At 41.2% G+C, this 16,955-nt stretch overlaps 1 protein-coding gene across 1 annotated transcript; it reads right to left on the reverse strand.

Moving 5' to 3' along the window:
- Positions 1 to 561: 561 nt before the first annotated feature.
- On the reverse strand, positions 562 to 14,976 carry LOC144703214 (Cyclophilin-like peptidyl-prolyl cis-trans isomerase family protein). Its single transcript, XM_078575333.1, has 8 exons — positions 14,882 to 14,976; positions 14,163 to 14,347; positions 13,990 to 14,023; positions 13,710 to 13,751; positions 10,905 to 10,990; positions 1,566 to 1,703; positions 981 to 1,131; positions 562 to 754 (listed from the first exon to the last, which is right to left on the reverse strand). Exons 2-8 carry the CDS (start codon positions 14,312 to 14,314, stop codon positions 668 to 670), a joined length of 690 nt encoding a protein of 229 aa, XP_078431459.1. The 5' UTR covers positions 14,315 to 14,347; positions 14,882 to 14,976; the 3' UTR covers positions 562 to 667.
- Positions 14,977 to 16,955: the final 1,979 nt, after the last annotated feature.

Consider the following 16,955-nt stretch of genomic DNA (forward strand, 5'->3'; position numbering starts at 1 on the left):
TTCTATACGGTTTTGCTTTTCTTCATTGAATATCAACAACATAGAATTTGATGTAAAAACCTTATGTCTAGAAATTTAACAGATGATTATAGGGTAATTTGAGTGAATTTTGATGGACCATGAAACCGAAAATTAAAAAAAGAGCGTATAATTAATGGAAAAAATTCAAACCTTTTCAAAATGAGGGGTTCTGATTAAGTGAACGTCGGACGAAAAAGATTAGTATAAAACGTGAATCATCGAGTCAATGGAAGAAATATTCAGATTTCAAATACTAGCGACATTTATCAATATATACTGCTTTGATTAAAATAGTTGAATTTTTTTCGAAGGATACAACTGTTGGATAAGATGAGAACTTAAAAGGAAAACAAGAAGGGAATAATCAAATCAAATGAGAATCTCTATTTCTAGCAGAACAATGGAATGTTGAACCAGAAAAAAAATTATTATTTGGAGAGAAATGGACACATTATTCTTAAGACATTCCACATATCTGACAGCTGCAGTCAAGTATTTGACCATCCAACGAGGAAATAAACTGACTAATGGGAACGCAAATAAATAAATTAGGGACCTGCTTTTGCACTGGGATTCATGCTAAAAATATTATGTCCTAAACATCATAAGTAACAAATGTTGGGGCAAAAATATGACAATTCTAACACTAGATTTCCTGCTTCAAAGAGACATCGACAATCGCAACAGACAACTTTGGCTGGCAATGTTCATCCGTGTCTATCCCCTCAATCTCCTGAAAGACAGCACCCATTCCTCATGAGCACAATATCCAAAAATCTTTCCCTCTTCGATGATAGAATAGAAAATTCCAGAAATCAAAATTTTTTTGTTGAAATCAATTCCATGCAGTTTAACTCATGAATCATTACTTCTATCGATTAAATAAAAAAGCAGTAGAAAAAGTGGCCTAATGCAAATAAAGCGGGAAAACATAGCATGACTTAAGAGAAATGACATGCCTGTACGACGTCTTTTCCATGTATCACGCGCCCAAATGCCACAAGGCTGTCGTTGAGATCAGAGATTGGTGTCGTTGTAATCAGAAGGTCGAAGCTTTGATCATCATTCTTTGATTGTGATGTCCCAAGCATGAAAGCGTCGTGTTTGGGACTGTGTAAATCCCAATAATGTAAAATCAAATATGTTTTCTCGCGTGTTATAGTTAAAAAATCCATCACCTAGTGAAATTGAGGACCAATTTTGAAGCAATCATTTTTCTAAAAACCATGAAATCATCAATGGAAAAAATGAGATACAGTTAAAGAAAGAGAGGAAAAAATAGAGAGCCTTGAATGTACTCCTGAATCCACCCATTTAATTCAAGAATTGATCAAGTGACGATCTCTAGTCCATAATACTTATTTATGGGATTTCCACTTGTCGTTGATTCTCACCAATAGATGAAGTTTCAATAGAAATTTGGCCAACGAAAAGAAAAGAACTGTATTAAATTTGAAAGCAAAATAATCCACGGACAGGGGACCCGATAATGGATTTTAGAGACCTGCAATTTGATTTTTCATAGAAAGAAAGAAAAAGCAGACCTTGAATCAATTTGAAGACGGGATTTTCCCTTGTAAACCCACTCTTCTAAGATCTCAGGTTTCTGTAGTTTCCCTCCCTGGATGACAAAGTTCTTCACAATGCACTGGAAAAGCATCCCCTTGAAGAATCCTTTTTGGCTGCATCAAGATTGAAAGTATTCAATCATGGAAATGTAAGAAGTTAATGAATGAAAGAGAATACACAACATTCAAGGTCAAATTCTCGAGGTTTATATCAATTATGTGCAGCAGACAAATAAAAGATTAATTTCTCTTTTTGGGTTGACCACCGAGTTCGGGTGGGCTTCCCTCTTTTAATTTAAAAAAAAAAGATTAATTTCTCTTTGCTCCAAAGATTCCTCGATACCCAAGAGGGAATGAACATCATGCGATAACTGTGGTCAGCAAAAGTGGCAGCTTTTAAGTGCCATCCTCAGAGGAATCTGTTACAGAAAATGATGTGATGACGAGTATCAATAACTGAGATTCAGAACAGAGACGGACAACATGAAATAGTGAGCTCATGTATAGGGACCTATACATTTGACCAAAATTCTGTCAGAATAGACTAGACCAAGCTAGTCGGCCCACATTTTTTGGCAGAATGATTTTTGTTCTGGTATTAGTTTTGTAACTTTCACCTCCTCTATATCCTTGGTGAAGGAGTCCCCTGAGGTGAAGCTGAGTTCTTGGGAAAGAGGATAGGGCCTAGTGTAGGACTTAAAGCTAACATAGTAGACTAAACAGAAGAGGAAGGAGGAGCAGGATATACAAGAAACCTGAGGAGAAGTAGCTGGCTGAGACAGAGAAGAAAAGATGAGAAGTCTCAAGAGTGAATGGTGGGCAAGATAAAGCGTACTACCGCCTCCTTTAGAAGTCCGCAGCGATAGCTGTAAATATTTTTGCACCTTGTTGATTTACTTCTTTTACCACTAAATAATTTCTGCTTCTCCAGGAGCACAGGAAAGCAATCTGAAGCTTCAAGAATCGATGAGCACAGGCGAGGAAGTCTAAAACATTCATCTTTGGCTCTTGGGATCATGTTATGGCTTGCTTCTTCAGTTCTTCTTAAAGCAAGCGTATATTTAATGGCAAGATCATGCAATTGTGATTTGTGCCAATAATGGAGCGGGCAATATGTCCCAGTACTCAATTTAGGAGAGCAAACCATCTTCTTGATTGACTGATCAATTGATATGCGATACAATTTCAATGAAGATTTGTTCACGGAAAAAGAGCAATAATCACATATTAATACAATTCAAATGTACTATCTTATTTATCATTTCAAGGAAAAGGTGTGATGATGATATACGGTAGGAATGGAAAAAAGTCGAAATTGGTCTGAAAGCGAAGATCTGTTTAAGAAATAGCTCATAACCCATGTTTTCTAATTTTTTAATTAAGAGAAATTTAGGAGTTGAGGTACACCACGCTCCAAGGAACAGACCCAGGCAAAATCAAATTTGCGGGAGTGGGAAACCGAAGTGTTATACGAGGAGCACACAACATTACTTCTTGGACAGGATTCATCTTGCCTCACGGGGAGCTGAGGCTCAACTCTGAAGAAGAGGGAGATACTCCCATTCCAGAGGCGAAAAACTGGTCCAGTAAGACAATCTATCATCATTCTATCACTTCGATCAACTTCTGTTCTTCTCTCTGTTCCTGACATGTTGACTCTCTTTGAGAATAATGACTCCGGATTTCTTCTTCGCAATTTGGACTGACACCGCTAGAAACCTTTCAAAAAACCATGAAACAGTGCGACCAGGTGTGTATATTTCATTGCAGTTGTAGCACAATTCCTTTTCTTTTCTGCATTGGAATTCTTCTGTAAACATTCAGATATTTGAAGTCCCCGGTCTGGAGCTAATATTTGAAGTAGAATTAAGAACACTGACCATTCTTCCTCCAGGATGATTATCCAAGACTTGCAAGTTACTTTCTGCCTCCAAGGAGAAATCCATTATTTCTAGTATACCATTGCACCTATAATTGTTTAATTTGGCTCGAATATCTGGCTTTAACCCTCTGAGATATGCCGTCTCGTATACATCAGTAGACAGAAGTGAAAGAACTGCAGCTAAGTCTTCAAACTCGGATCATAATTTAATACTGACCCCTGTCTGTTTAAGATTCATAAAGCGTTCACATAGTGACTTGGAAGAAAGTTTGTACCGCCTCTCAAAATATTGTCCAAACACCACCCAATGGTCAAATCCAAAATTTTCTTCTGTATATATAAACCAGCTCTATGCAGGGCCTTCCATGTATTATGAAACTAAACGAAGTTTTTCTGAGTCAGGTATGCAGTGAACCTTGAAAAATTGCTCCACACAGTTTAACCAACTCTGAGCATTTGCACCATTAAAATATGGCAAGTCTCTTTTTCTGAATTCAGACTTTCCTTCTGTCACTGATTCTTGGTTGACTGGGAAACGTGCATATCTTATACTGGATTCCTCTGCCTGTCTGGTGGAAGTCTGATTTGTACCCTCCAATTTCGAATTCATAGCTTGCAATTGCAGCAAAATATTTGAGAGAATCTCGGCAGCGTCAGACTGCTCTTGTAACATGCATTTTCTCTTGTCAACTGCCTCTTCCATGATGTCAATGATATCAAGTGGTGGATTCACTGTAATGCACTGTTATAACAAAGGCCGTGAATGTCAAACCCTCAAGATCACCTTGGGAAAGGCTTTTCTTGATTTTATAATTCCTTCTAGGGATAATCAGTACAGCCTTCACAGGTATACTCGGCATTTCTTTGATGCGAACATGAGAAAATGACGAACAGATATTGATTTACCGAAAAATAAGGATAAGTATATAGCCACCGATATATTCTTGAAATCGGTTATATTGCAACCAAGATCTTCTTGAAAACCGGTTAGCTATCGACCCAAAACCTTCTCGGGAATAATAATCAATCAAATGTTCTTAGCAGCATGATGTCGCAGGATCAGTGCTCTGATACCAGTTGATAGCATCTATTGAAATCGAATAAACAAATGTTCTTCTCATATCTTCTTGAGAGACTCTGATCAATTCAATGTAATTCTTGATCAGAACGAGAGAGCGAGATATGGTTGTTTAGACAATGTGAATACAATAACACAGAATACTAGATACCAGGACCAATGATCATGCGATCCTTCTGGATGCAGGCTCCTCCTGCTCTCCAGCCTTTCCCGTGTTTCTTGAACGGGACCCCAAATGCTTCTTGATTCTAAGTCTGTTGCCTCCTTTCCCAACCTTATTTATAGGTTCATAGGCCCCTTATTCTTCTTGAGCTGACGTGGACCTGATTCTTTGATTAGGTTGCCTTTATATTTTTTTGAAAAGAACATATCATAATGTCTATTTTTTCATACCTGGATCTGAAGTCAGATTATCTCCAAAGTCATATGCATGAACGTGCCATTGAGAAGATGACTTCCCATAATGCAGCCGCAACAAATATGACTTACACTGTTTGGGCTTGCAAATGCACGGGTGACATTCATGGCTTCTATAAACCACATTTTCTAGTCTTATTTACAGGTGTCAGGAATGATTTTATTTTTCAATTTTCTGATCTACTGATGAATAGAGTCTGATCATGAGCAGAACTAGCCGTAGGTTCTCCAGCTCTTGAATGAGCACACTATATGGCAACTCCAAAAGAATTTTTTTTCTAGCAGCCTCCGCATAATCCTGGGGCACTGGATTTCATCAGAGGGCATTGCAACAGATTTCAAGAAGATGTAGGCTGTACACACATGGCACCCTCCCGAAACGGTTTGATAGCTCCATGGATTCTTGGGCCAGAACCAGTACTAGAGGCAGTTTGTACATGGGTATGCCTCCTGACCTGGTTGCATACCAGGCTTTTTGAAGAAGGTCCCTTTCTTGTGGACCCTTAAGGTGCAACAGGCCTTTAAGAACTAGGAAATGGCCATATCAATCATATCCATACTGGTCCTTTTACGACTTCATACAAGAATTCATATTCGAGACAATACCTCGGTAATGGCGTGGGGGCAGTCTTCATGCAACAGGATAAACCTGCGGACAGTATGGAACGAATTTGCATAGGAATGTGTCACGATACCTTGGGTTACTAACAAAAGAAAGAAGAAAATAAGTGGACAGCGAGAAAATAACAGGGAAGAATATGCACGTGGGACCACACTTGGGTCCGCACATGGGGAGTCAAAGTAGCCAAAGACTGTAACTGCAATATAAAGAAGCATCCCCTGGAAGGAAGGGGTATCGATCATTTGGGGTAAGCTTGTGGAGCAAGGACTTCTTGCTCCAATATAAAGAAGCATCCCCTGGAAGAAAGGGGTATCAATCATTTGGGTTAAGCTTGTGGAGCAGGTGTTGCGGGGCTAAGGCTGAATCCAACTGGAGAGTTCGAGATGGCGTTACAGGTTCAGGAGACTTCCCCCTTTTGTCTGAAGATTGACATACTAGCATTGCTCCTTGTGAGTAAAATTTTATCCCAAGAATTTGTTTCTTGATTTAGTTGGATCTCTATCAGAAAGCGACTTGAGGGCCGGTATTCTAATCATGAATAAATGGGAGCACTATCTCATATTTTAGCACTGGCCAAGGCAGCCTGAAGCATAAGTTTGAACGATGGGAAGTCCAAGGTGATGGCCTATCCAAACTGATGGGCTATCACTTAATTATCTACTATATTGACTGTGAATTCAAGAAGTTCAACAATGCCTTATCACTTATCACGACCTTGGAAGATAACTCTATTTGTGGCACTTAAGTTTTCCTTCATTCCCCACTTATAATTATCCCATAGGACTTTCGTCAAAATGAACCAACGTATCATGCAACAGTTTTTCTAGCCAGGCATGAAGTATGATATGCTTCACGCTTCTATTTGGAGAAAAGGGAGATTCCAGAGGAGATAAAATAAGAAAAGCTAAAGCACTAACGTACTAAACCACAGAATAACCTCCCAATTCACTTGTTTGGTGCCCTCTTACCGGGAGGGATGCTATCTTAAAAAGGTAAGGACAAGTGACAATGTTCAAAATACCTCAGGGTTAGGTACAGGGATCACCTCATATTTGCCCAGACGTTCACCAACCACTGTCATATAGTGTTCGCCCAACCAATATCCGTCCGTCATCCGGTATCGGACAACCGATATCCGATATCCGGGAAAAAATGGGATGGTGCCGGATATTGGATATTGGATATCGGTCGATATCCGTCTATAAGGGATTAGACAGATATCAGTAGGGGATACCGAAGGTGGAGGGATGATACGACCCCGATGTATCTAAGTCTCTTTCATCAATTAGCCCAATAGGGGCTTTAGGTCATTTGGACCTTTTGTAATCCCTTTAAATAGAGCAGCCCTCCCTTTAGGGGGCAGCCAAGAAGTGTCATTAAGAATGAGTCTGGCTCCCTCCGGCGACGTCCATTCCGCCGAACCCCTCACGTAGGCGACGTCCATTCCGCCTGCCCCTACTTGCCGTAGTCCATTCCGGCCCGCCGACGTCCATCCCGGCGCCCTCTCTCTCCCCTTCTCGTCTTCCCCCCATACGAACCAACCAGGTTCGTATCAAGGGACGAGGCGGATACCGGATGCCGGATATCGGTTTTCAATATCCGGATGTCGGAGACGGATATCGGATGCCAGATATCGATTTTCGATATCCGGATATTGGAACCGGTATCCAGATGCCGGATATCGGTTTTCGATATCCGGATATCGGAACCGGTATCCGGATATCGGAACCGGTATCAACACTAAAAAATTTAATTTTCATATCAATGTATGACTTACGTACATTTGCATTTAATGATTTCAATCTATTTTCAATCTCAGTTAATATATACAGTGCAAAATTATCAATTTTTTCCATATGGGATAACAGGATTTGGGTTTGGTGTTAAACTCAGAATCCCGTTATCCCACATGGAATAAATTAGAAATCTTTCTTTGTATATATTAAATGAATCCGATAATATATTAAATGATAAAATTATATTTTATTCTACTCTCGCTATATTTATTGGTCCTTGTATTTGTTCATTATTTAATCTAATATCACAGCGTCCAATAAATAGAAGTGAAAAATTCTATTTTCTTCCATATGGGATTAAAGGGATTCGGAGTTTAACAGCAAACCCAAATCCTGTTATCCCATATGGAAAACTTTGATAATATTTGGCTGTATATATTAAACGAGATGTACAATCAAACAGAAAGCTCTCATAATACTCTTGTCCCCACGTTAAACCGCTCTAATCGCTCTATAATTACCATTTAAAAATATTTTAAAGTATCCTTTCGATGTGGATATCGAAAACCGATATCCACACCGGATATCCGATGTCGTCATCCTCCCCCCTGAGACAGAGACGGATACCGACACCGAGACGGATATCGGTATTGGATATCACTGCTGTAGCAACCAATATCCGATACCGATATCCGATATCTGGATATCGAAAAGAACGGATACGGGAAATTGCCTTTCCGATATCCGATACAGCATCCGTCTCGATACCGGCATCCGGTACCGGTATCGGGACGGGCGAACACTACTGTCAAATATGCCCAGCAGTTCAATTCGTCCACGCTTGCCCTGGTGGGTTTGTTACAAACCCTATCCATGCCACAGCACACATGGAAGGATATATCTATGGAATTCATTGAAGGGTTACCAAGTCTGGTCAAGGCAATTCCATATTAGCCGTGGTAGACTGGCTTGATTGAGATGGCACACACATTCTCCTCCATAGATGTCACTGATCAATTTACCAAGGACATTCTATTATGCAATATTTCTTCTCCAAGCATTACCAGAGGAAGAAGAAAAACACGTGTGAGAAGACCCCATGTTGACTGAGCACTTGCGGGAATGGCTATAAATAAAGTGTAAACGGGAAGAGCAGGCATGACTCATTTTTCAAGAATTCAGTTGCTGAGAGCAAACTGAGGGCTGGGGAGCAGGATTGGGCCTGCAAACTGGAAAAAAGAAGAGCTCGCCCGAGATCTCCATCGTCTCTATCCACGTTCATCTTTGTTTGATCCTTCTTATCTGCTACATTCTCCTTTCTGATTTGTGGATGAACCTATTATAAACATTGACTGATTGATATTTGATCCTTCTTTGTTTGATCCTTCTTATCTCACATTCTATTGAACAGATATTTGATCTCGTTTCATTTAAGTTTTCCTCAGATCGATATCATGTGCTCAAGCCACAACCACCATCTCCATCGTCTCTGATTGGGAGAGTATGTCCAAGAGCATTTTTTTGCAGGAATTACCCAAAAAGGACCTAATTGAACCATTCTGCACACCACCCATAACCTGATTGGAAAAGTGAGATGATTAGCTGCTGTTGGGGAGCGTATCTGTTACTTTTTCAGGAGACCAACTGAAACAGTAAAGCACATGCCTACACTCGGCAGAGCTTTGCTACAACAAGGCATATCAGTCAAGCATCAAAATGTCACCATTTCAAGCTGTCTCCTTGTACAAACCCCCAGCACTGTGCTATATGGTTTGCTGCCCTCACCAGTTGATGACCTGGAAAAGATGCTCTGTGACTGTGACCAACATCTTGAATTGCTCAAACACCACTCAGAGCATGCCAAGGCTACAATGAAGTCATACAGGGAGAAGCACAGCTGCAGCATAGAGTTTGAGGTTGGGATGCAGTTTATCTGAAGCTATGTCCATATTTCATCAGGTACCCCACCAACTGACTCTTCATGAAGCAGGCACCTTGATTCTTAAGGCCCCATATCGAATGGGGCCCATTGCACACCAGCTCGATATGCCAATAAACATATGTATACAGCTCGTGCTCCAACGTGTCACAACTCTGATGCACTTTAGGACCTGAGGCACATCCCCACCCACTGCCCTCAACACTATACCAAGACAGGGAACGCTGCGTCAACCAATTACTGTTCTTCACTTCAGTCTTACAGGTCTTCACCCTTTTGGAGGGGATGCCCTTCTTGGAAGCCTCTTGGAAATTTGCATCCAGTCTCTACTAATAATTCCCTGCGTTCCAGATGGAGAAAAAGCAGGTCCCTGCAAGAGGAAGTGCTGATATGATCCTGAGCCGAATCTATGGGTATCATGAGAATGGTTGGGCCCAACACCTCACTAATAACGCCCTTTAACCCGCCCCTCAGGATCCTTGAGAGGCTATCATATTCAGAATGTACAGCTGCCATTGGCTCATGGGGTTTGATGCTCTCAGCACAATATAGGCACAGCCTTAAGACAACATGGTCCGAACCATGGTCAAACCTGAAGTCTAACCTGCAAAAAGGCTTGCCTTAATGTATGCACTACTCTCTCAATGTCTTGAATGCAGCAACCTTGATATGTGCATCACCCCATTAAGTCTCAATTGTGGCTGCCAGATACATGCGTCACAGACTCGAGGTCTTCAATGCAGCAGCTACTGTTGAGAGGGCTGTCATATCTAGAGCCACAATGACTCCTCAGTGTTGTAAGGCTGTTTTAAGAGTGAAATGGCAGTACAGGAGCTACAATGCACCTTGCAAACTACATAGCATCTGCATTGACATGGCTAGGGAAGGACACGGTCCGGTCTCGGTCCAGTTCAGTCTGGTCTTGGTCTCGGTCCGGGCTCGGTCTGGTCTGGACTTCGGTCGGTCATGTTGACTAGTCAATGTTAAGTGGTCTTGCCCGCAGTCATGTGGCACATCCCAGCACCACCAGTGCATCAACGGTGACTGAGGTTCTCCAATTTTCCCCAGAGGATCTCTATCGCTTTCTTCTTCAAACGTTGTCATTACTAATGCTTTCTTATTTTCTTCCTCTCTTCTCCCCCTCTGCTGTACCTACTCTGATGCCACATGAACCTTGGGAATGGTGGAGGAGAGCAAAGTGAAGGAAGGGTGATAAGGTGAACCTGCCGCACAGGAATTTAGAGAATAACCCTAGAAAAGGCCCACATTATCTTACGTTTTATCTTCCTTAAACTGGCATATATGAAGTTTCATTTTGATACAAAAATGCCAAATATAATTGGTAAGTTACGATTTTACCCTGCCATCTGACAAATGAACAAGAAATAAAAAAATAGCTGATGCAGATCACAGTTGAAAAAAAACGGTAAATACTTCACAGGAAGATCATCTTTCATGTCTTGGCATCAATGAAATTAGCAAAGAACCTAAGAGTAGGTCAATAACCCACCACTAGTCTTCATCTACTTCCACTATCATCCAAATTTGCAGTCAAAAGATTGAATAAAACCTCTGGATCCATTCACTGAGGAAAAAATTTCAACCGAAAAGAAAACAATTGAGTTGCCTCGCGTTGTTTACCATAGGTCAACAAACTTTTCTAAGACATCAGATGGTGCATCCTTTGAAAGCTCTACAGTTATTGAACCCTTTTCCGTGCTTAAAACCTAATTCAGAAGGAAGAAAAAAAATATATGTGAGCATGAAAGAGAATACACAAAGGAGTGATTTAATGAACAAAATTGTTTCCTAACATAATCATAAAAACCAAATGAGCGTAAAAAATTTCAGGGTTTTCTTATACTTGCACGAGTTTGGTTATACTTGCATGAGTTTGAATGAGTGACTAGGAAACTTTAAGTGCCCCTCCCCCTCCCATAAAACAGATTTTTAGGGCAACGACACCATTTTTTTTAGAATTTAAAAGTAACCACTTGATAATCTGAAAAGGAATGCTACTAATTTGTTATTCCAGCGCTTGGGTTTTCTCATACTGCTGAATTTTGTTCCCCACGTTCAACAATTCGCAAAAAAAGGTATCTGCAGTAGCTCTCATCCTCAGGGCAAAAATGCTGGTCCGTTCAGCTAAATCTAATTATTGTAAGGATCTCTTTCTGGGTCTCTAAAGTCATTTTTCTGTTACTCTGAGAAGTCTCACATAAGCCATGCATTATCTGCTGCTTAGAAAGCAAATCTCGAGGCAGTCTAGGGTTCAGAAGAAAAAAACTTCATGTTACGACTCCGTTGTAATTCCTCAATGAGAACACGAACTTGAACTTGCTTATAACAGATCCACTGTTTCTCAAGAGAACACTAGGGAAAAGAAGTTGGAAGAAGAGGTCGACGGAGTAGGCACGTCGAGAGTTGGAAGGAAGGAGGGAGGGGTGTCCAGAGATGGGGAAGGGAGAGAGAGGGGGGAGAGACGGGGTGATGCACGCCTCTGGCTCCTAGTTGCCTCCTCATTGCAGGGGTGGCCTTCTGCAACGTAGAGAGAGATGTAAGCTAGGAGTTAGACCTCAGAATATTCGTAGAGACGACTTACGATTGATCAAAGGTGCCTCTGTCATCCAAAGAGGCCGCTCTTAAGGATGCGATGTAGGGCTCTGTTGGGCCAGGTCTCCCTCTTGGTGTCTGGGCCGTGCACGACGTTCATAGACCCGGCCACGGATCGTATCACTTCACTAATCTCGAATTAAGGTCTAGTATAAATACCAGTTACAAGGGTTGGGCTGATTATGGGCAACTCATGGGAAGCCGAGAATAAGAAAGAAAACAACATGGGACTGGTACGGGCTGGTTAGCTAATGGGCTAATACCGAGTTAAGCAGTAGCAATATCTGACCAATTACCATTGAACAGGTGACCAGGACAACAAATTGCAACTTTCAGGTCTTGGAAGATCTGCCGCAGCCAAAGCCCCTACTGGACCCTTTGGGCTAAGGCTTGGAACTCAGACTCTGCACTGGACAGAGAGACAAACTACTGTTCCTAACACCTCCAGCACATCAGCTTTCCACAAAGAAAGGCCCAATAATCTGACATTGCCCTTCAATCCACAACGAGTCAGAAGAGTCAGCATGAGTCTAGAGTTTCACAGATATAACATTACTTTTCAGGAAGTGGATCTTCTGTCCTGGAGTTCCCTTCAAGTATCTCAGAACATGGTCCACAACTCTCTAATGAGACTTGTGTGGGTTATGCATGAATTTACTCAACATGCTCACTGCAAAGCTAATCTCTGGATCTGTATGATTGAGATAAATCATTTTCTGATAAGAGTAGTGATCCACAGGCGGGATTCAGCATCTGTTCCCAGATTTACGTTGTGATCAGTGAGTGTGCACATCAGTTAGAATGTCAGTTTCTCAATCTCTTTCAACAGATCCAGTCTGTACAGGTGATGTGACAGGAATGTCCCTTCTCCGGAAAATCCACCTCTATACACAAAAAATCATGATGTTTGACAAGGGGTTTTAAGTCATCAACACAGAAATTTCCAAGGAATTATTGGTAAGTGTGTCACTTAGATGTTTTGCTTCTACCCTGTATCTGCCAATTATGATGATATCATCAGCATACATAAACAGAGCCATCACCCCTAACTTCATGGGTCGTAGAGAAAGGGTATGATCCCCTTGCCTTATGAATAAACTCACGCTTTGTTAGCATTGTAAAATTGCCCAAACCACATTTTTGGAGAATGCTTGAGCCCATATAACAATTTCTTCAATTTACACACTTCACTAGGTGCAATTTTGTTGCCCGGAGAGATGGCCACGTAGACCTCTTCTTCAAGGGATTCATAAAGAAACACATTATTAAAATCTACTACTGAATGTCCCAGTTAAAGTTGATTGCCGAGGAGATCAAGCCCCTAATAGGGTCCATTGTGGCAGCAGAGGCAAAGGTCTTGAAATATCCATCCCATGCGATTGGATGAATACCTTGGCTACAGTAAAAAATGTATATAGAGATGTAGACGCAGGAGACGTTCTTCTCTCAGGCCGCACCAAGCAGCAACAGACTCAATGCCAGAAGGATTTCTCAGACACCAGTCTATCAAAGATTCCGTCCAAGAGAAAGGTCAAGAGAAAATATCAGAGCATGTATGAGTATGTAAATTTTGCATGCGATACCCAAGAAGAAAAATATCATAATTCATGAGTAAGTGTGTCAAAAGACTAATAATTTTCAGTTAAGGATCTATAGAAATATTCACATGAAAAATACAATTCCAGAATGATGTGAAGGAAAAGGCAGTAAATAAAAATAAGAACAGGAAAAGAGAGAAAATGCACTCATGCAATTGTTATGGTAGCCAGCTTCTCTGTATAAGTAATAAATATTTTTGAAAGATGAAATTCCATGGGGGTAAAAATAACTTACCACATAACCAGGTAAATTTGTTTTTTTTGTACTTCCATGTGGCTGAAATCCATCGAAAAGAGAGAACACACATATCAGAGAGAGAGAGAGAGATAAACAACATTGGGAGCAGCTGAGGGTAACCCAAATCATATATGCTAATTTTATTTAAAAATAAACTAACCACAGACGAAAGAAAACATCCCCAAAAACAACCATGGGCCCCGAAAGCTGACTACAAAGAACAGTCCCAACAAAAAACTTCAGAAACACCAGAATGATTACGTGGGTAGACCTCAACCTCTTGGATGCTGAAATCATGTTGACCACCTTGCCTATATACATAAACCACATGATAAAAGTAAAATTAGAGTCACAAAATAGGATGCCTTAAAAAAATGAAAACAGAAACACAAAGCCGTGAAATAAGGCTTGAATGAAAACCCATATCACTGGCTTCTCATGACAGTTTACCTTCTCTGCCAGTAGGTGTAGCTTGCATAAAAGGAGAATGCGATCACTATGACAACCAAAACCCAGGTAATTATAGTTCTCAGACCTATCCGGGCTGGACCCTTCTTTTTCTTGCTCTGTATTAACAACGCCTGAGGTTTGATTCTTGCCATCACAACCCCCTAGATTTCCGATGGCAGCTACTTCTGGAAGAATAGAAATACGCTTCAGAACGCTGCTAGTCCCAAGATTCACACATTCTCCGAAAAATTTTAAGAACATATTCCGCGTCTGTCTTTAATTGAGAAAAAATTTCACAATTCGTGGTAAAAGCATCAAAGCAAATGCATATGTCATGGAAATATCCATAATTCATAGTTATCATTTTTGTGATAGAAGCGTTTTTCAGCACACGGTATCATCTAACAGCATTTCAATACTATTGCCGAGTGTCCAATATCTCCCCAAAAATAAAAAAGATGGAGATTGATTGCTCATCACATAGCTTTTGGAATATTTTTCAACCATAAGAGTAGAATCACGGTGGTATATCAATGTCAGGAGGATTATAATTTGGGGAAAACGCCAAATATCAGACGGGTATGAGTAGCCAGCATCTGGAGTAATGGGGTTCGCAACGACGAGGTGTGATCGCCAGTGGAAGATCAAGATATACGGGATAAACAGAAAAAAAAACGGAAAACATGTTATAAATTGAAGCTAAACCGATCCGAACTCACCTCCTCCCGACGCCAAGATGATCTACCGACGACTCCAATCTTCTGCTGGAGCGATTGGCGAGTCCAGCTTCTTCAAGCTAATTTCTTTCTGATTTGGGACTTTCATTATATAGCTTGTTTGACACGTGCGATATTATTTGACACGTGAGAAGTCTTCACTCAAATTATACTGCAAGATAGTCTAGGGCTGGAACGAAGGACCGGACATTACGAAGATCGTCCGGTACTACGTCCCAATTTTCAGAAGTTTGTCTCAATCGTCCCGCCCCTAGTTTGTCCCATCCTTAATATTTTCGTCCACATATCGTCCCCCTCGAAAACTGTCCCGTCCAAGACATTCTCGTCTTGTCCCAATCCCGGGACAAAGCAGTGCACGCGTCGTGGAATTTGACACGTGGCACAGCTCGTGTCGAATTCCAGCTGGAGCTCTCAGGCAGATACATGACTCTCGCAGGATGCGGAAACCGTCTTGTCCGCCATTCAAGACCCCGGACGGGGCGGTTATTACGGTCCAAACTCCTGTACATGATGATTGTTTCGTCCACAGATGATGTTATTACGTCCATGGACAAAACAATTGTCCCGTCTGGGAACGGGCTGATGATTCTTCGTCCCATCAATGGTCCAAACTCCTGCACATGATGATTGTTTCGTCCACAGATGATGTTATTACATCCATGGACGAAACAATCGTCCCATCCGGGAACGGGCGGACGATTCTTCATCCCATCAATCGTCCAAACTCCTGTATGTGATGATTGTTTCGTCCACAGATGATGTTATTACGTCCATGGACGAAACAACCATCCCGTCCGGGAACGGGCGGATGATTCTTCGTCCCATCAATTGTCCAAACTCCTCTGCGTGATGATTGTTTCGTCCACAGACAATGTTATTACATCCATGGACAAAACAATCGTCCCATCCGGGGACAGGCGGACGATTCTTCGTCCCATCAATAGTCCAAACTCCTGTACGTGATGATTGTTTCGTCCACAGATGATGTTATTACGTCCATGGACGAAACAACCATCCCGTCCGGGAACGGGCGGATGATTCTTCGTCCCATCAATTGTCCAAACTCCTCTGCGTGATGTTGTTTCGTCCACAGACAATGTTATTACGTCCATGGACAAAACAATCGTCCCGTCCGGGGACAGGCGGACGATTCTTCGTTCCATCAATTGTCCAAACTCCTGTACGTGATGATTGTTTTGTCCACAGATGATGCTATTATGTCCATGGACGAAACAACCATCCCGTCCGGGAACGGGCGGACGATTCTTCATCCCATCAATCGTCCAAACTCCTGTACGTGATGATTCTTTGTCCGCACACATGCACTAATTAGTTTATTTGGCAAGTCCTCACTGTAATTTTATCATATTTGAAATCAGCTCCATAATACACATGACACATACCCTCTTAATTATTCAAAAAATAAAAGAGCTGTGATTTAATGAAATTATTTTCTATATGTTTCAGGTGGAGGCCTGTAAAGAGAGGAAAACACTTATATTCATTCTAGGGTTTATTAACCCTCTTGTGCACACTGTAGTCCTCATGATATGAAATACGTCATGAAATAATCAAAGAAGGCAGAGCACAATAGCATATTACCTAACATTCCACAAGCCGGAGATTGTGTACCATCCATTACCAACTTCCACAAATAAGGTGGAGCAAGAATGCATAAAGACCCTTGGTGAAAACATAAGTAGAGTAGCAATGTGGATTCTAAATAATATTTTCTCCCGCTTCATGATGACCTACCTCACTATGCTTCATATTATCATGGCCAACAGATTGTGTGTTGACATTAGTCAGGATTTTCTATAGAGTCATATACAAAAGCTTGATTTCTCTAGAGTCAGGAATTTGGAGCTCATTTAGAATCTATTTAATCCTTTTGCATCAGAGCTACTGCAAGTCATTATACAGTTTTTTCAATGCCAAGAAGCAAGATTTCCCCCATTGTACATTGGTTGGATGCAACAGACAAATCATCAATTTTGCTTGTGGAATCCATATTGAGTGTTGAGATATTCACTCCCCATTGGCATTTGTGGAGCGG

Source organism: Wolffia australiana, chromosome 5, assembly GCF_029677425.1.
Source record: "Wolffia australiana isolate 7733 chromosome 5, ASM2967742v1".
In the NCBI taxonomy this organism is placed as follows: Eukaryota; Viridiplantae; Streptophyta; class Magnoliopsida; order Alismatales; family Araceae; genus Wolffia; species Wolffia australiana.